Consider the following 21,436-nt stretch of genomic DNA (forward strand, 5'->3'; position numbering starts at 1 on the left):
AATGAGCCGGTAATACTCGACGGGCAGCATCCCTTTACTCACCTGCTTGTCGAGCATTATCATCGCCGGGCGGGACACGCGAATAACGAACGAGTCGTCAACGAGCTCCGTCAACGATTCATCATACTGCGCTTGAGGCCTACAGTCAAGAAAGTAGCACGAGCGTGTCAATACTGTCGCGTGTACAAGGCGACTCCGACGACACCACCGAAAGGAGACCTACCTAAAGTGAGGTTGGACTCGGGGCACCGCGCCTTCACCTATTGTGGCGTGGACTATTTCGGGCCCCTAACGGTGACTATCGGACGAAGACACGAAAAGAGGTGGTGTGCACTATTTACCTGTCTCACCACAAGGGCCATTCATTTAGAGATCGTCCAGTCGCTCTCTACGGACTCAGCTGTTATGGCGCTGCGAAGGATGGCCGCCAGAAGGGGTTGGCCGCGCGTCATATACTCCGACAACGCCACTAACTTTAGAGGGGCCGACGTCGAACTGAGAAATACATACGGAGCATGGATCGCAGCACTACGGGACTACGGTCTGCAGTACAACACCGACTGGCGTTTCATACCGCCGGGGGCGCCACACATGGGAGGAGCCTGGGAGCGCTTAGTGCGTTCAGTAAAAACCGCACTAAGCACCACGCTCAAAGAAAAGTCGCCAAAGGAAGAGGTACTGCAGACGTTAATCACCGAGGCCGAGTACAGCGTGAACGCGCGACCGCTCACGCACGTCTCCGTGGACCCCGAGGACGAGGAAGCACTAACGCCGAATCACTTCCTCATCGGCTCATCGACGGGGCTACCGCGGACGGGGCCATGCACCGAGGCGGACCGCAGCACGTGGAGAAGGGCGCAGGCACTGGCGGACCAGTTCTGGCAGCGATGGCTGCGAGAGTACCTGCCTACGCTCATTCCGCGGGGGCCGTCCAACGCACAGGCGTCACAACTGCGGGAAGGCGATCTCGTAATTGTGGTCGACTACGCCTTACCCCGCAATACCTGGCCGAGAGGAGTCGTCGAGCGAGTTCACCCGGGACCTGATGGCATCGTCCGGTCTGCAGACGTCCGCACAAAGGGAGGTGTGTTCCAGAGGCCAGCGACGAAGCTTGCCGTCCTTCAGATGGAGGAGGCTTCGAAGAATCTACGCCGGGGGGAGAATATTACGGACGACAACGGCCTAAGAATTTAAATGTAAATGTTGATTAATGTAACTTGTGTATATAATTAAGACTATGTAAATAAGACATTTTATTGCAATAGATATAAGTCCTACGTAATAAGAATAGATATGTAAGAGTAGGATAGCAATAGAGTGTAAGCATAGAATTGTAAGAGTAAGACAGGCTATGTTAGAAAGGGACGGCAATAGGACGCGGTTGCTGACTGAGCCTGCGCCTGTTGCGGTACCCAAAATAAGTACTTAAGCTCGCCTTTTTGTATGGAAAAGTGTGTACGCCTCGGAATAAAAACAAGAAGAAAAGAACTGAAGATTCAAGTTGGAGTTTTATTTGAAAACCCATAATCTACAATATATTTGATCAAAATCGCGAAATTTCATTTGTTCTTGCATATTCTTCTTTACTCTTCGGATCCGTAACAATTATGGCTTCTCTTCTTTTTACCAGGACGTAAATATACCTGCAAGAAATGAACCTATTTCAAATCTTCATCATCATCAACCCATTACTGTCCCACTGCTGGGCACAGGTCTCCTCTAAGAATGAGAAGGATAAGGCCATAGTCCACCGCGCTGGCCAAGTGCGTATTGGTAGACTTCACATACCTTTGAGATTTTTTTTTTCAAATCTTATTGATACGTAAAATGGTAGGTACAAGATCAATTTTGTACATTGCATTATGAGCTTTGTACTATTGCGGTACCACAAGTATATTTACTTTTATTTCAGTCAACATTATTTCATTTACGTTGTAGAGTGTAGATGTATTACAGTTTAATTACTCGTTACATTCATAGGCGGCAATATCTACATACCTAATTACCCTAGTGAAGTGCAGTGTATGAAATTTTGTTACATCTACTCCAATCAAAAAATATGACTATTAATGTCAATGAAACTTTATTAACAAAATAATTTTAGCACTCAGTATATTTATAATCAAATCTTTGTATTGCCATGTTCCTTTTACTAGGCGTTTAACTTCAAACAATGAACAGAGGAAATATTGTAATATCAGCAATAAAACAAATATGTTTAAGAGAGTTTGTACTTTGTTAGATGTAAGTATGTATTTAGAAACATATAATTTGATGTCTATTAATTGACTGATTATTGCAGCACATAGTTTAAGATTAAATAAGGTTGTTTCAGTTGTCTGAAGATATTTGCTGATGCATTATCTCTCTTCTTCTTCAATCCATTATTGTCAAATTATGTACCTATTTGGCTTTGATTCTCTCAATTTGAAAAGGGTTAAGAGCGAGATAATCATCTTCGATGGCTGCAGACTGGACAATGATTATTGGATTGGTTAGAGTGAAGAAATACACCATTTTTACTGAATAACCACCAATATTGGTAGATTTGGCACAGATTCATAGCTTAGTTACCTCACTCAACGCTAAAAATTCACACTTATGGATTGACGATGACGGTTTTATTTCGAAATTGAATTTGGATATCCGCTTATTACAAAACGTGGTAGTTACATAAGTTTTTGGAGATCGTAGAGTATTGCGAAAATTATATTGTGATGGTGAAAGCGATCTCACGTGATATTCAAAAATATGAATTCAGTAAGAGGATTGACCGGTTTATCAAGTAAGATAAACAGCAAGTGTGTTTTCCAATTATCTTAGGACACCACTTAGGACATATTTTGGCGGATTTTATTGTTCGATTTGGGATCTTGCAATAAAAATAACCTGTATTTTTACTACTTTTAATAAATAAAGCTTTTTATTACGGTTTAGCAAATTTTATTGAAGACATGACATTCGTTTTAAAGGTAGAGCATAAACTGGTAACACCATGTTTTTAAATAAGGCAGATACACTTATATGGGCTTATACATACTTAGTCTTAAGAAATATATTCTGTCCTATTTATGATTCGGTAAAGTCTCCACGGATTGTCCGGTAGATTTACTTACTTTGGCTCAAACAACAAAACAAAAGTATAATTTTAGGGTTTTACTACTTACACGAACAACCCCAAAGCGACAACAGTAAGGGCTGCATCAAATATGTAGAAGGCGCCCGGAAACGTCTGTATTGTGGACACGTAGATGTAACTCGATGTCGGCATGTATATAGATGGGGCTAGTGCCTCCATCACTCCCATTAATGAACTAAGTTTCGCTGAAAAGAAATATAAAAACCTGTTAGTGGATGTAGAATAGGCTGCAGGAGTAGTTGAGAATGTTAACTTTTTATCTTTTGTTTATGAACGTGTTCTCTTTTTTCTAAGGTAGCTATTGTCATTAGTGTTATCGATAAGAAGTTTTTAAAATTTCCATTGTGATGGTTGTATTTCGACCATAACGCGAAAATAACTTCTGATTTAGCTATTTGAATTGGAACAGCGTGGTGAAGCCTGCTCTAGATCTCAACCATCAATGTGGGAGAGAGCGCAAGTCTCAGCGGTGGGTGATAGAACAGAAGAATCCAACATTTAACATTCCTTATCTATTTTTGGCAATTTCCCATAACTTGCCAAGAGATGGCGTTACATGACTCTGAATCACGTTATCGAACTTTTCTAAATATCTTAGATACGTTTGTAGCTCAGGTAGGACTCGTAATCTTATGTGGAGTTAGTTATTAATGTCAAAGGGTTGCAGTTGTCATTTACCATCAACTGTATGCTAGACTATTTTTTTATAATATCTGAGTAGCAGACGAGCGTGCAGTCCACCTGATGGTAATGGTAACCGCCGCCCATGGACATCTGCAATCAACCCAAAATAGAATTAGATTGACTACCTGAGATCGGCTACAGATGCGTCGCTACCCCTAAGAACTAATCTGGAATGCCTCGGAAAAGTATGTCTCCCTTACCAGGCACCTCTGATCTTTCAAAGTTATGAGCGTATTAGAAATGAATTATCACTTGCTTAAACAGTGAAGGAAAACATCGTGAAGAAACTTGCGTACCTGTGAAATCTTTAAAAAAAAAAAGTTGTGTGTGTCAGCTACGACGCACGATTGGAGTTTACTCCTGAACGATAATTATGATATATATCGAATAGAAAATAGTTAATGACGTTTTAATGTTTTATATATTGCTAATTATTTTTATTGTAATAATTACTTTCATATGGGATTTGAACTTACTGTATTTTAAATTAATAAAAGCACTCTTGATTCATATTTTGGTTAAAAACGCTACTTCCTTTTTGAGAGGATATGATGATTGTAATAAAAAGGAGGGATTGTAATGGTGGTGATTGTACGTTGCCGCCCAGCGACATGTATACATGTCCGAAACGAAATGTACCGTAACCGTCCACGGACATGTATACATGTCCGAGTTTAGCACCTTCGTATTTGGCTTATTTTAAATTATCTAAGTTTTATTTGTGGCTAAAAATACTTTTAATATGTAGTCTGTGAACCTATTTTACCGATACAACGCATTCCTTCACGTCACTAGTACAAAAAAATAAAATTATGACATTTCTATTCAGTGACTTCACTGGTGTTGCGCGTAAAGTGTGGATATATATGTTTGTCTCTTTCTACGTAACGCCTCAACTTTTCGTGTTACACTTGATTTTACTCCTCATAAAATTTCCGTACCGGGCCTTATAACTCAAATCGTTTCTTAAGGAGTAAACTCCAAAAAACGTTTTCAAAGGTATGCGAAGTCTACCAATACGCACTTGGCCAGCGCGGTGGACTGTGGCCTAATCCTTCTCATCCTGAGAGGACACGCGTGCCTAGCAGTATAAATATTTACCTAGCAACTTAACTATAGTAGCACAACAAAATAACATTTCATCAGTCTCAGACTCGCTTAATCGTCTTAACTCACTTTCATTGCAATTGTATAACCTAAGAAATTACTTGTTGCGTTAGTAATGTGTGTAATATGTTGTCATTATTGGTTGCTAAATATGGATTTCAACGGCTTATTGCTGTAATTTGCTTTGAAGCGAAACCTCGGGCTATGTATCAGTTAGAGATTTACCTGGGTAAAGAACCTGTAAGAGGATTAGGAGGGGATTATCTCTTTTATGGGAGAAAATAAAGATATTAGGAATCTCACCGTTTGATGTTTTAAACATTTATTGTTCTTATAATACCCATCTACATTGCAATGCGCTAAGAGGTTGTTAAATATATAAGCAATTTTTATGTAAAATTTAATTGATTGAATCCATTGGAGTTAGACAAGTGTATAAAGGTACATTTGATGCATTCGAAATTAAAACATACAGGATTCGATTTTAGATGTACCCTTATCACAGATTTTTTACAAGTAAACAGTTTTAATGTGGCTTGAGACTATTGAGGGAAAATAAAGCGCAACTGATACATTACTTACAAATTATTACACTTTATGATATAAAAAGTCCTCAGAAATAGCAACTTACCTTAGATTGAATAACTAATTTTGAAAGTTAGGCTCACGTTCAAAATTAATATTTATTATTTTATCATTAAAAATATGTGGTACTGTTGAAATATCATACCTACTTCTTCCGTTGGTACAGTCTTCGTTGCTATAGACCTGATGGCGGTGAGACCAGTGTGGCTGAAGATGTTGAAAATTGGCGCTGAATAGAACCATATTCTGTTTGGTGCGAACGCAAATACGAAACATGCAGCTATCCTGCTCACTCCTGCGAGGACTCCGATAACGCTGTCATGCACGTTAAGCTTCTTTGATAGGATGGATATACAGAAGAATGTACCTGAAATTAGATTTTTTTTTGTTATGTATTAGGGTTCCGTACCAACGGTTAAAAACAGAATAGATTGTCTTACGGTAGCCGCTATAACAACAAATACTAAATATAACAAGATCTTTAAAGAAAATGGGTATTGCGATACAAGGATCCGCTGTTTTTCGGCGTTTTTCGCTTTATGTTTTGAACTGTAATAGGTAGAAAGTTAAAATTTTCACAAAACATTTACTACAATGGCTGAATACATGTAATTACATATGTATATGGGTGATAAAATTACAAACAATAAAAATGATAAATGAAAAATAGATCCAATGGAATCCCTCCGTGAGTAAGCTCACCCCACATATGGCCATCTTTTTATCTTCATACGAAATAAAAATATTTCGATTGTATTTTTAACCCAATAATACATTTACACGCAACGTTTAGTATTAATAAAAATATATTTAGAACGCAATAAATATATTCCGTTGATTATGAAGTATGAAGTTTCGTTGCGTGATCACATACTATGCCTAAATGTAATAACAAGATCGATAACAGAGTTGAATGCAGTTCGTTATCACAAACCTTGACCTAGGCAAAGCAAACACGATTGGCGTAAGCAGATACAGTATTGAATGAAATCAGTTGTCGTATTTAACTGATAATAATTAAAATAAATATTTCATGAGTATCAGAGTCAATATTTCAAGAGTGCAAGTACGAAATTAAAATGGTCAAAAAAATTACGAGGCCGATTTTAATATAAACTAAAACTGTTTCCTTAATAAAAAATAATCTTGATGAAATCTTCAGTCTAAGCGTTCTACATAATTATTGAGTACACAATAAATTAATAAGATTTTTTAATGTATTTTCCCAGACAGGAAACGAACAGATTCATTTTGAAAAAACAAATCAAGTGTTATAGCGTCTTCCGCATGTGTGGAATGTATGAAGCTGAATATTTTCTTTCAATTGGATGTATAATATTATTGTTGGATGTTATTTATCGTATACCTAATAATTATGTAGAACGCTTAGACTGAAGATTTCAAGATTTTTTTCACTACTTGAGATTTAAGCCCGGTTGTCAATTTGTGACAGAAGTTTGAGAGCCACTGAGCTTTTACCGACTATGCGATATGCATACATTAATATAATGATTTTGTGTATCAGGTTTTACATTCTTAGTCAGGTTTTAAAATGCAATAATTGAAAGTTTGTGAAAGTTATGTGAAAGGCAGAATCTTTTCGCTCTTTGTCGATTTGAGAAGCTTGAAGTAAGCGTACACGTTTCAATCAAATGCTTCTATGGTATTGATATACCTCAGGTTTTCCTTCAAATTATAGTGATTCGCCGCGATTGCCTAAATTCGCTGACTTTTTCTCAGCTAAAACGATTACAAATTGCTTACAACGTATATGAGGAAGTGTAACTTTTCCTTGTAATTATTTCGGCAAACCTTAATGTGCCCAGAAATCATTTCTGGGGATTTTAACCATGAGTAACATTGTTACTTAATATTAGGTACATCTCATGTTTTAGTTTTACCAGAATTCAATGATGGTACAATGGTGGTAAATAGTTCAATATATAAATCTGTTTGTCATGAAAATCTAGGAATCTTTTAGAAGGAGCAACCAGGCTAACATTTCAACGAATACAAAGTGGTCCCAGGCGTCCACTTGCTGAACAAAAGTTCTGCTAGAGAAAGGTTCTATCTATATGCTACAATTTGAGTAAGTACCTACTAAGTGAGCTTTTAAATTTCTGTACTGCACTTCAAGTCAGAATATAACACTAATACTATAAGTCAAAACTATAACTGCTGTCATAATTGGTAACGCTGTACTATTGATTATAAAAAAACTGAATATATAAAAAGAATCAAAAACCAATTACGTTTTATTATAAAATAAGTTATTAGCCACTAGTACGAACTAATACTTCACACAATATTCATTCAATAATCAAAAGGGATAATCTTGTTACAATACTTTTGTGCAAAATTTAATATATGGATCAAACCTGGACAAAAAAACCAACCGTCTTTATATTCCTAAAAAATAAAAAAAATACAACTCAACTCACCGATCAAACCAAGGACAATGTTGATTGTGCCATAAACACTGTATTCCACTTCTTTGAAGCCGAATTTACGTATCGCATACAAATAACTGACTTGTGAATCACCTGAAAAAAGTTACACAGTGTGAAAATCCATGCTTTGTTGTATTACAAGTTATTCACCTGTCGGAGTCACTGTTTGAAACTATGTATTTTGTAAAATAACCATACTGAATATTTAATAGTGAGACAAATTTATTTAAAGTAAAATGATTACAAAATGTAAATATATTTTACTCCTAGATTATTTATTTTATTAATTAAACTATAGAAGCATTTTATTATGCAATATCTTAAGTAAGTAAAAATGTAAATGATTTCCTAAGTACCTGTGTATGTAGTATGTGTGTCTGTGTTATCTTGTAACCAAAATGTGACAATGATAAACCTAATGATGATTTAAAGCAAGTAACTCGTGCAAGTTCCTAATTCATATTGTTATTAAGTGGTACGATACTGAACAAAAAAATGTTTCTTGTTTTTGTCCTAGTTTGGCTGTCTGGGCTTAACTACGGAAGTTTTACATTCTTAAACTGGGGGAAATTTGTTTTAAATAAGAAGTATATATTGACGTATATTGGCAATATTGACGTTTGGTATTTTGCTCGGATAAATGACAATTGGGGCGGCAACGTTGCTTTTTATGTTCTTGCTCTTTTACGACTTGGCGTTGTTTTGTTTTTAGGTCAATATATTGTGGAGGAGGTTTTTTATTTTGCCGCACATTTAATCAATGTATTCAATTTTTACCCTACCAAAGACCGACACTTGAGAATTTCTACATATTAGACATTGTAAAATTCCGATCTGTGTAAATTTGGATAGGTTAAGCATTTATAATGTACAACAGCTATATACCTTTCGGTATAGAAAGGAATTCGAGTAGTTTTAGGCTATACTCTTTGGTTATAGGAGTTCTACTGTCAGACAACGTATTTTGCAATTATTCGCCAATAGATGGCGTTACAGCATATGAAAATTCCTATATAGGTTACTATTTGATCTACACTGTTCAACCGATATCCACAAAAAATGATAGTCATAGATTTTTGTTACGACCATTTTAATTTAAAACCTTAAGTCCAAACGAAGAAAGTCTTAGTAACTACTAATGTATATTTTAAAGGATATTTTTACAGCGTTCTAAACTAACTAACAGTAGTTATCATTGTAAATAACAATTATGTATACCATTATCAGAGTTTATTAATAGGGTTCAGCTTAGTATGTTTAAACAATGCCGTAGTTTAGATTTCGAACGTGACATATACTAATGTGTAAGGTCATTAACATGTGTCAATACCCAGTTCTTTACAAATACTGGTAGTTTGTTAAACACAGTATTTGTTATTTTCTTACGCTAATGTAATGTAAATTATAATATTTTTGGAGTGAAATTTGACTTCTTTAGCGGCGTTGTGCACTTTTTGTAACGGGTAAAAATGTTAAAGTCGCGTCAGGACATGTCGCCTGATCGAAAATTCGTAAGATGGCAAGGCAAACCGCAAAAGTTAAGATGTCATTCGGTGTCAGCATAAAAAAATATGTCAATGGATGTCAGTTTCATTTTTTATTTATTATATTTTATTATTCAGGTTAGGCTTCGAAAGTTTTTACTTCTACCAGTACTCCCGGAGTGCAACCCGTTGATATTTCTTCCTGAATTGTTAATCTGCTTCCATTTTTGCTTATTATTTTTTCCGGGTAAAATAAGTGTTAAGAACGACTGCCCGCCCTTAAAACAGCCCTAATAGCCTCTTAGGGAGTGCATAGAGGTTATCCAATATAGGGGGTACCCCAAGTGTATAGGGAAATTTGAAATATAAAAATATTTTAGAAAGGTGGTAGAATCTATTATGGTTCAATAGCACCTCCATCCTACTTATCATGACTTCTGCTTTATAGCAGCGGTTATAAGGCAGAAGCTATGAAGTTAGGCGATGCTGTGATATGATTTGAAAAGTGTGGTGAGATATATGAGGAATTACTTCTTTCTTGGGGGTCAATGCATTTGTGGCCGAACTCAGGAAGGAATCCAATCCTATCTGGGATTGATTACAAATGTCCATGGGCGACTATGACAATTTATCATTCTATATTAATAATTATAACAGGTGATACCACTGGGGTTATTAGTGTAGAAAACTTGATTAATATTTTATTTTTTATATTGGGTAAACATTTTGAATTCGACGCGAAAATTACTTACAATTTAAAAGTGTGGAATTTAGGCCAGGTCTTCCGCGAAGGCCAAGTGCAAATTGATAGACTTGACACACTTTTATGAACTTTTGCAACTCGCAGGAAAACATCGCATGAAAACCTACAAGTTTCCTTGCGATATTCTCCTTCGCAGAATACCAAGATCAATATTTTTTTATAGATAAAAAAAAATCAGCGATAGCCTAGTAGTTAAGAAACACTGCCTCTTGATCGGGGGGTCCGAGGTTGAAATCCTAGGCACGCACCTCGAATTTTTCAAAGTTATGTGTGTATTACAAATTAATTATCACTTGCTTGAACGTTGAAGGCAAACATCGTGAGGAAACCTGTATAGCTGAGAAATCTTAAAAAAAGTATCTAAACTTCAAATGTACTTATATGTCTACCAATACGCACTTGGCTAGCGCCACGGGCTACGGCCTAATCCTTCAGCTTCTTCAGCTTCTTCTAACAGTGGGACAGTAATGGGTTGATGATAATGATGACAACTTTGAAAATCAGATCCTGGGTTATAAAACCAAAATAGATTTGTTTTAAAAGCCTTTTATCTTACTTATATATTACTCTTATGATGAAATAATTTAAGTTGACAAAGATTAATGGTTTGCACTTACATAAGTCACTTAAACATCTTTTATCAGTGATTTTGATTATTTAAAACATACCTAATATATGAGAATCGCATTCGAAGCGATCGATCAATACGATAACCGTTTTTCAGGTAGGTATAAATTAAGAATATTATTAAAGTCACGCAAAGGTTCGGGTTCGATTCCTAGCCACGCGAACATACAAATTTTCGACTCTGGTTCTGAATTTTTATGTAGGCCACATGTCGGTCATTGGCTTGTAAAATCTTACAAGCAGAATTAGGTCTACTTGTAAGATTTTACAAGTAGACCATGTAAGATAACAGTAAATATATTATAAGATACAAGTAAATATATTTGTGATATAAATCAAAGGAGTACGCGCGACTTTTACGTTCCTCGCCCTTTGCGGATCATGGTAATTTCGTTTTTCTTATTCAAAATGGCGTTTGCGCCAATTTTCGTTATGATATTCGTGATCAGGAGGTCAAAATACGTTAGTCTACCAAATTTCAGATTGATCGGCGGTATGCGCTTTTCGGAAGTTTATCCTATATTTTAAAATAATTTGTCGTACGCTAAGAGGGCTGAATAATTTTATGATGGTAGATACAGATACTTAGTAATGTACATAGACCGTTTTATCTACACCGCTTAATATAGAGCAAAGGTTAGATGGATAAGCGGTTATCCTCAGGGACATTACGTAGGGGTATTCATCTGCATATCAGCCTAAACTTGGAATCCGTCCTTTGAGATCCGATGCGGTTACCTTAATCCGGTTACAGTGTATGTCAACGTTACCCATTCCTTCTGGCTCTTGGTTATAACTGATGCTGTTTAGCTATATTTGAGAACGGTAAAATGGTCGACATGTTCATAAGAAATAGAATATCATCAGTATTATTCAGAAAATCAAGGACAGGGTTAAACGAGCTAAAAAAATATCCAAAATATTAAAAGTAACTGATTCATTAGTGGAAGTAATGGGCATGAAAAGATACCAAGATTTAATTATAACACGGACTCTATAATTTTAAACCCGACCTAATTAAAAATAACTTTATTAAATTATTAACTTAAATATATATATGCAAATGATAAACAAATAATTAGACCCTAAACAGAAATTTTAATTCAGCTTTAGATGTTTCCCTAACTAGTGCAATGATTTCCATTAATTAGGCTTAAGATTCACTTAATTAGAACACTGTATCAGATAAGCTTAACGGGTTTATTTATAAGCTAAATACGTACTCAAAGTGATACTAAACAAACCAAGAACTTACAAGTGCAAAACGCACTTTGAAATTACACACAGATAAACTGCATTTACATTCATGACGCAACTGTAAGGCAAGTCGGGGCTCGTCGATAGTCGAATTATGTAACGCTTAAGTAACATGTTGCATGCAACATTCCAGCGTGTTGCTACGCTGGTGCAATCAATGTTGCGTGGTGCTGACAAAGGATGAGATTCTGGCTATAGACACTAATAAAAGTATTGCATAATCCGCACTTTTTTAGCAGTGTAGAGTTGCTATGTTCTAAGTTACTTCGTACACACGGAATCCCTATTTCGTCCGTAGTTTCGGATATTTTCTACTACAAGCGCTTATAGCTGTTTCGCATGTGCTTGATAACAATGATGATAAAAGTTTGCCAATATGTTTCATTCCCGAAGGTAACACCACTAGACTTGTTTCTCGCTTAAATCAGTTCAGCGTCTGGATGCCAGCTAACTTACATAGGCCACCATCTACTAAGATGGTTGAGGACTACCTCAAGAAGGGTAACGCATTTATGATTGTCTTCAGGTAGAACCAGTTCTACATGGAATTGGTTCCAGATATTCATTGGTGGCATTGATTTACTATCAGATGGACATGTATAAAAATACTAAATCTGAAAATAAACGGGAGTAAGTAACACTCCTAATTTTCGAACTTTCGGACTGATTTCAAACTTAGTTTATGGAGAGACCTCGGTTTAAAAGGAACTATGTTTAGTGGCTAACGTACGTGTAAAACGAGTCGATAAAATTTTAAATGTAAATGACGGCATGCACTTAAATAAATATGTAAGGAGCACAACAAATTAATGCTCTAAATATTCTAAAATGGGTTTGATGGAATGTATTACCGGAAGTAATTACTAATAGTTTGATCCCTTATATTTGACTGCTTTTTCTTTTTTTTCACGAGGGGCAAACCTAGAAAAGGTATCCGATGCTGTGGGAGCAACATGGTTATGTGGGACTCTTATCGTATTAAAACCCCCCCGGGGGCCGTCCTCGGCGCTGCGTAGAGGACTCCGAGATCTCGAAAGGAACGCAACCGGAGTCCTCTTAGCGCGTTGCCCCGTCGGGCTCCGCCCAGGTACACCAGGCGCGTGCGACGGTATACGACCACAAATACTGCCGTCCTTCCCGGGGCCTTTGGCCGGGCGGTTCGAGCTCCCACTCTTGCCACCCGCGACCCCAGAATCCCCCTTTTAGTCGCCTCTTACGACAGGCAGGGGATACCATAGCCCTATTCTTGTCCCGGAACTACAGGGACAATACATACGATATACTTACCTACAATTTTTCAGTTTAATAGGTATAAAGAATATTTTGTACAGTAAAATAAAACTATTAATTTGATTTTATATAATTTAGCTAGGATTACTTTTTCTGTTCTGAAGTCGTTAGCAAGTAGATATACTCGTACGTATAAAAAGTTTACATGTTTTATGGGTATTATTCTCAAATATATACGTCGCTAGCCGCTTCTACACGGTCAATGCCATTTTAAATTATCTTTTCTAACACTATACACGTGGAAACAAAAACTTAGTCTCGGTGTGAGTGAGAAAGAATGATGTCAGACATCATTTATACTCATAGAAACACTTGTCCCGACTGACTGACTAATTTATCATCAAACAGAGCCTAATCTACTGAAGATAGAAGCGTTAAATTGTAATATTAGGTTCCTTTTATGGCGTTGGCACTCAATAAATAAGGATTACTTGATATTCCACCCCTAAGGGGGTTATATTGGAATTAAAAGTTTGTTTGAAAATCTGCCAATTTTGAATCAATTTCTATGACACTAAGTATTTGGCTTTCTGGTTAGAAATATGAAGCACTTATTTTACTGTGTTTAGATTGCCAACACTATCTGATGATAACTATTACTACTACTAATAACCATTATTTATGATACATAAAAACAAAACTCCCGATTTCTCAAAAATATAATAATTAACTGAAAAGGCAAGTAATATGGTCTATGTAAATCCTCTAATTTAGGCCGGCCATACACGAGCAGCTTGAAGCAGCCAGTATCGAATGCTTCAAGCTGCGACTGCATAGTGAACTTCAGACTTATAAGTACGTACATACACGAACCGCTCGAGCAGTTGCAACTGCTTGAGGCGGTTGACAGCACGGTGATTTTTCATCTTGCGGTCAAGCAGTCGCCAGCCATTCACTGACTTCTCGAGCTGTCAACTGCTCTCACGCAGTTACCTCAGCCCGTTTCTTCACGTTTAATTTTTTCTTTGAGTATATTACACAATTCGTCAAAGGATGAGATTGACATTCTAAAATAATTAAAAAACTTTTCTTCGTCATGTCTTAGTTTCAAAAACAAGTGATTAAATTCTCTATTATAGTTTCGTCTTTCCAATATTGGATGAACCCACAATTTTCTATTTTTACGCCGCCTTCGTCGTCGTATGAGCAAAAGCAGCAGAAGTGCTTTTTCTTCATAATCCATGATGCTACTGATTTTTGAAATTGAATTCCTCGAGCAGTTAGATTAACTGCTCAAGGAGTTATCAATAGCAGCTTCAAGCTGTTGACTCTGACTGCAAGAGCGGTCCGTGTATATTGATAACGGGGTAACTGCTCGAGCAGTCCATATATGGCCAGCCTTAAACAACTCTAACGGCATCTCATATATTAAAATCATCTAGCCGTTTTAGGCATTCCCAAGAAAGGGACATGTTCGTGTTTGTACCTACATACGTTCGCTCCAACGTTAGTCTCTTCTGTCGGGTAAAGTAAACGTGAAGTGAATTTGTATGCCCAAAAATTGCAAACTGATTTCTAAAGTAGTACCGAATTAGAATAAGCGAATCGTAAAAATGTTAGGTTCTTGAACCCATACCACTGTTTTTAGATTTCTATTACAAATTTGCACTGGAATTGGAAGGTTGAAGGAACTGAAAGATTTCGGGGTAAAAAGAAGCCTGTTAAAAAGCTCTATATTGCAGTGAAATTCTTATCCAATATGGTGCAGTAGTTTCTGCGTTAGCTCATAGTACCATACACATAAATAGACAAATATTTCAAAACCTTCAAGGTATCGGTGCCGTGGGAAATACACCCGGGTCATGTGGGTTTTTTATTCAATAAAACGCCCCCGGTAATTCATCAGTCCTCACGACCGGATTCCTCTGAGCGCAGTATCCCAGTAGGGCTCTGCCTTGATTACCACACCTTCGAGTGTATACGATTTGCGGCCGCATATCATTTCGAGGTCATCGGTTGGGCGGGGCAAGTTCCCAGTTTTGCCGCACGGTACCCTGGTAGCTCCCTTTTAGTCGCTTCTTACGACATGAGGGGAATACCGTAGCTTATTTGAAATCATTCTTCGCACAACCTTGAATGTGAAACAACATTTGGCCAAAATGGATTGTTGCCCTCTCGGAGGATCCTTACGGCATTTTCCTCCGACTATAATGGTGAAAGACGAAGTGTTAATCTTTAACACATATTGAAATTGGAAATATTAACCTTTATATTTCAGGTGCGAAAAATAAATTAATACCACAGTACTAAAGGCAGGTCCTGTTAGGAACTGTGCATATCTTTTACGTAACTCAGTTTGTCAGTAAGTACTCAACGCCGCCCATAAATGATAAAATGTCCCAAATAGAATAAGTTGCCGCTTTTGAACATTAACCTGGATCGATACTATTTCTCCATCACCACTTGCACACCGCTGTTATGACGCAGGAATAGATACAACGGAAGTGTAACCACAGTCAAATTGCCAGGAGTTTTATCATATAAAATGTACATATACGAGTAGATCGTACCGGGTAACCACATAATCCTTAGAACAAGTACTTTAGAAAGTACGCCAACATTAAAAGGCAAGACGATGACGTTAGGCAACGTTGGTTGGCCTCGTCATAGGACGAGCCCTGCCTGCATTAGCCTTTTAAGACGTAAGTCTGATAAGGTTTTCCCTTTATCTATAAGTATATTATATATGTATACGCGGAAATAAGCTAATTCTGTGCAGATAATTCTGAAGATATTATAATGCAACTAGGCCTAAAACTAAGACACAGAATATTTCATCCTCACTAAAAATCAAATCAAATCGATATGCATGTAACATGTGACATGTAAGGTATTCCAGTCATTAATTCTACGGAATGTTTATTTCGGTAGGGCTTTACTTCGCCATAAACATTCGTAGTGTACCTACGGATGAATATCCGAAATTTCGGGGTGAACCTACAGATATCGTCACCACAGCGTCAGGGCATTTTCTAGTCACGCAGGTTTATATCAGCGCGCATGTCTCGCCCGCATGCGACTAATCCGCTGCAGTCTCTCCACACCTTGTGTTCGTGTGGCTTATATGACAGGAAAAGCATCTATGAAACGGTAGGACGCGAGTGGCACGCAGACAGACTAGGACTAAAGGCAGATGATACTATTAACTGTGATGTAACGGTGACAATTAAACCCGTGTGATAGAAAAAGGCCCTAGGGGTAGTCAGAACTACAAATATAAAGCAAAAATTAACTTAATTAAAAAAATAGTATGTTCTCAGTAGTAACGCGTTTATACGCCACTTTTAATGTATATGTAAATTCTTAAATCATTGCGACATTATTATAAATTGGTTTTAAATATTCAACTAGATTTTGTATTCATATTTATAAGGTTTGCGGTTTTGTATTTTATCCTTTTTCGGTTATGCTAATTAATGTGTTTAACTGTCTGCGTCTATTAGAAGACAGGATATTTATATAAATGTCCATAAATTTCAACATCTTGCCCACACCTTATAAGGATCTTTGTATTTATATCATTTTAGTTAGCTTGGTGGCGTGAGCAACAACTTTTGTTTGAAGTTAGTGGAACCTATTTCTACTTAATTCTCCCGTATAATATAGCGGTGTTTAGGACTGAAGTGTTCCGCTTTTAAGATGTGGTAAGAGAGACATACTTATCCGATCCGTTCCAACTTGGTACTCAGTGGTAGTGACACATCTGTGGTCAAGTAGGAATCTAATCTTATCTGGTGGATTGCACATGCATTGCCGGCAGTAGCCACTTACCATTAGGTGGATTGTACTGCTCTTTTGATGCTTTAATATTATTAAAAAATAGCATCATTTAACTGCGTTACTGTTAGTGCTTCATCATAATATTTGATTGATTCAAATTATAGATAAATAATTCGTCTATCGGCTTGTTTTTGTAGCCAAAAATCTAACATTATTGTTAATAGCTAGCAGTTTTTGTATGAAAATATGCATGGGTAATATTGAGCTAACAAGTTATGCAAATGTTGTCATTAATTTTTAAATACAAAGTTATAAAATATACCTTTTTTAACTCAAGGTATGTATGCTGATATTGTAGCTTTAATATCAGAACTTTATAATTAGTGTTTAACATAAAAGTGCGTTACTTGGTTACCCCTTGGCACCCTAAGGTATTTGTTTACTAAAATTTCTATTTAAGTATCTATCCAATGTTTTCTCAATCAAAGAGCGACCGACATTGACAATTATTACTTCATACTATAATTATCTAATCAATCTTTAGTATGCTAAAATTTGAATAGATTGAATATTAATATTGGGTGTATGAAGAAATTGTCAAGTGTTTATGTTTGGTAGCCAAAATTTTGGATTGGTTGATTATTAAACACGGACGAATTGAATCATAGTTTTTTTTTCACTACATTTTTTTTAGCTCTGCGACGACGGGTTGATTGTTGACGGTTGTCTACCTCATATTATTAGTAGTCATTTTATATAAGCATGTAGAAATAATAATTGGCCAAGTACGAGTCGGACTTGTACACGAAGTGTTCCGTACCACCAAGTTTTCATTTTTAGTTTGTATTTGTTGTGGTATGTTGGTATATATTCTGTAAAAAAAAACAAGTGTCTATTTATTACGGTTCAAGAGATAGAGACCCGTGACGGACGGATAGATAGCGGAGGCTAAGTAATAGGGTTACGTTGATACCCTATGGGTATGGCACCCTAAAAATGCAGCACGGCATTGACCGCAATAACATGGTAGCATCCAGAGTGCCAGCCGGATAGAAGGAGCTGAAGTAAAATTGGCAATCATTTACCACGCAAGGTTGTACAATAAATATGTACAACTATATTACAATGTAAAACTTAAGTGATTTTAACATTTACTTCAGCGGGGTTTTTCCACATGGTTCAGTGCTCATTAATCTGTGTGTATTTTTTTATTTTCGAAATCCTACATAATTCCGAGTATGAAGCCTTATAAACTTTGATAAGATCCTATAAAGTTTATCTTTTCTTGAAGGTACAAAATATAATCCCTTACAAGGAGATAAATGTTTAGCTACAGATTTTAGGTTAGTCGTGTAAGTATTATCCTTAATTAGTACGTAATAGATATTTTAATTTTATAATAATTAATTTTAATCTTACTAACTTTTATTTATTTTATATTTAACTAGTATTACTAATATTGTTATTAAATAGTAGCTCTTAATAGCGGTGTCTACGTTGTTCCAAGATTAAGATTGGAAATCTAAAATCATTTAATTTTCTGTTGAATTGGGCATCGAACCCGGAACCTCCGTATATAAGAGCGGTATGGTAATCGTTACCCCTTCAAGTCGTTGTACTGAATTAATTAAAATAATATTATTGTTATGTTTTTGAAACTTAATAAATAATAATAGAATTATTTTTATTGTAAGTTTCCAAAAACAGGAACCAGAAATTATTTCACCGTATCATTATCGACATTACTTCATTATTTTATTTTCATCAGAACAAATATTGACGAATAATTACTTAATTTCACTATTTATGCTCTACACTTCTATTTGCTCTCGATTAGTAGCTATTCATAGTTAAATATTTTAATAACTTAAAAACAAATCTATGTATTGATATCATAACCATATACCTAGTATATATAAAAGCGTTCAAAATTCATATAAAAACTTAACCATGTCACTGTGTGGTAGTTCTTGCGTGATACAATACTAGTTTACCTCGATCATTTGAGTGGAACGACCTAAATGCAGTCATACATATTCGATTATTAGCTATACACTAATGAGTTGAAGTTCCTTGAAAATAATTTTATCTGCGTTTCACTTGTTTAACTTTTTATCTGGCGTTCGCTCGCGTTTGTGCGTCTGTTTTGCATATAAAGTTGTATTCTCTTAACCGATATCGTACTTTTGAGTTGATTGTAGCTAATTATCATTTTTTGCTATAGATGTTAAGAGGACCTAGTTAAGTGGTCACTGCTTATTGACACTTGTTAATGATATCAATGGGACAGGGTTCTACCTTAAGATGATAGAGTCGTCGACAGGTACATAGTACCTGCTCTACGGAACGTCAGGTAACAACTTTGTTTCGTTCTTCTAACACCACGTCACTATCTATTAGACTTGTTTGTAGAATTTAAAACATTGCCCACTAATCAGTCAAATAATCTATATCTCTACTTTCTTTACACTATTCTTGATTACTTAAAATATACGCACTGACTATTCGCGCGAAAATTATCAATAAATTAAAAAATGGATTGATCTTAAGATATATGATAAATAATAATTATGGTGTATTATAAATATGTTAATTATAAATACATGTTTTCAACTAAAATTTTCTAACTGTGAAACTAATAATAACAAATTAATGTGAGGTTCCTGACTCTAAAGTCTATAAGACTAGTGATAAGGTGTTATGCTTAGCGCATTTACTGCAACACAGATAAGCAACATTTATTAGTTTTGATAGAGGATAATGACTCCTATTTATAAATTTAGCTTATATTTGAACTAAAAGATAATAAGATGTCATATCTAACGATGTTTCAGATTTAAACATGTCATTTACTTGAAAATCAATAATAAATATTCTCGTTATGTATTATTACTTACCATATAAAGGTCCCACCATAATAATGTACAGAGCAAGAACCATAAATATCTGAGTTCTTAATCTGAAGGCACGTGGTCTCACTGCAACCATTACTGTATTCGCTACAAGTCCAAACACTTCATGTAATCTCTTGTTTACATTGTTTTCTGAAGTTTGATTCGCGCTTGACTTAGTCTCTTCGACCGGAATAACATCCTCAATTCTTAGAATACCGTATATAACAGAAACGATATGCAACACCAGTAACAAAGAAAATACACCATAATATCCTAAAGCGCGTAACAATATACCGCTGAGTGCCGTCCCTGTGGGAGTTCCCAAACTAACACATATCGCCACTAGTCCCAGACGAAAGGTCCTATTCTCCATCGTCGTCCTGTCTGCCATGAAGCTGTACATACCCATAAATATTATTATATAACTGCCAGTGAACGCCGCGGGCAACGCTTCGATCAACGCCGTCGCAGTAAGCGATAATTCATAAAAATAGTACGTCGCTAGCAGCAAACCTATATTCGTGATTATCTCTCCAGTGAACGGGAACAAAATGCATATTTTTCGCTTTTTAGTCTTGTCGCTCCATGCTCCGATGAATAACGCCATCACAGCTGGTATCGTCGTCTGCAACGGAAACTTCCAAGCCATTATACGAGCCACCAACGTCTGTACCTGTTTCATTTCCTCTTCCAATCCTGTAGTATTTCTATCCCTTATCCGATCACATATATCATCTCCGAATTCGAAGTTCACTCGGCATGATTTTTCCAAGTGCATATTTTGCACCGCAAGCGAAGATATCGCAGTACTCATCATGTAAATAAACAAACATGGCTCGACAGTAGTCTCTCGAAAGAAGTATTTAATCTGTTTTATAAAACCTTTAGATTTTTCCCGCCACGATCTCTTCTCAATGTTATCCGTTAGTCGTATATTTGATTTGGTCAGGTCTACCGTGCTGCATACATTTACACTTGAACTCATATTAATACGCAATTGTAAAAGTGAGAGTTAGTAAAAGTGGAGGCACTATTTGTGATTCGAACCGCGCACAACACTAAACTTTGTACGAAACGCTGGCACCCTTTACTGTCTATACGCTTAATCCGAGGCTTTCTGACTGTCGTTTCCAAAAACCAGAGTTGTTAATGTCAGGTTGTAAAATGAAGCGCGATATGAGAGTGCGCCGGCGCATGTATCGCGAGGCGCTCGCATCTCGGCTCCTACGATAACAGAGGTCTCACCGTAGTCGACACCACTTTTAATAAAATAGCGCATTTATCAGAGCACCTTGAGTTACGCATCACCCAACATTCTTTACCCATGTCTTATCACAAAAACAAAGCCTATTGATTCAACATTTATACATTTTTATTCCAAATATAAAAGAAGTCGGGTGTATGTCGACAGTACCACATTAACTTAAATTAAAACA

At 36.3% G+C, this 21,436-nt stretch overlaps 1 protein-coding gene across 2 annotated transcripts; it reads right to left on the bottom strand.

The window, feature by feature from the left end:
* Positions 1 to 1,528: 1,528 nt before the first annotated feature.
* LOC140752261 (lysosomal proton-coupled steroid conjugate and bile acid symporter SLC46A3) lies at positions 1,529 to 21,436 on the bottom strand. 2 transcript variants are annotated; one of them, XM_073086484.1, is made up of 5 exons: positions 20,004 to 21,436; positions 7,957 to 8,058; positions 5,661 to 5,882; positions 3,168 to 3,324; positions 1,529 to 1,643 (listed from the first exon to the last, which is right to left on the bottom strand). In XM_073086484.1, exons 1-5 carry the CDS (start codon positions 20,983 to 20,985, stop codon positions 1,544 to 1,546), a joined length of 1,563 nt encoding a protein of 520 aa, XP_072942585.1. In that variant the 5' UTR covers positions 20,986 to 21,436; the 3' UTR covers positions 1,529 to 1,543. The 2 variants fall into 2 exon arrangements, with proteins under 2 accessions (XP_072942585.1, XP_072942586.1); XM_073086485.1 differs by lacking the exon at positions 1,529 to 1,643 and having other exon boundaries at positions 3,190 to 3,324; positions 5,665 to 5,882.

This window comes from Epargyreus clarus, unplaced genomic scaffold, assembly GCF_041222505.1.
Source record: "Epargyreus clarus isolate Ecla_fem2 unplaced genomic scaffold, WU_Ecla_fem_2.2 ptg000024l, whole genome shotgun sequence".
Classification (NCBI taxonomy): Eukaryota; Metazoa; Arthropoda; class Insecta; order Lepidoptera; family Hesperiidae; genus Epargyreus; species Epargyreus clarus.

Bases quoted from the DNA above. Each gene is read 5' to 3' on its own strand.
- LOC140752261 (XM_073086484.1), bottom strand. From the start codon at position 20,985: ATGAGTTCAAGTGTAAATGTATGCAGCACGGTAGACCTGACCAAATCA. The intron at 3,325-5,660 runs GTATGATATTTC...ATTTCTTTTCAG, and splicing joins TGTACCAACGGAAGAAGTAG to CGAAACTTAGTTCATTAATG. The intron at 1,644-3,167 runs GTAAGTAGTAAA...CATTTCTTGCAG, and splicing joins GTCGCTTTGGGGTTGTTCGT to GTATATTTACGTCCTGGTAA.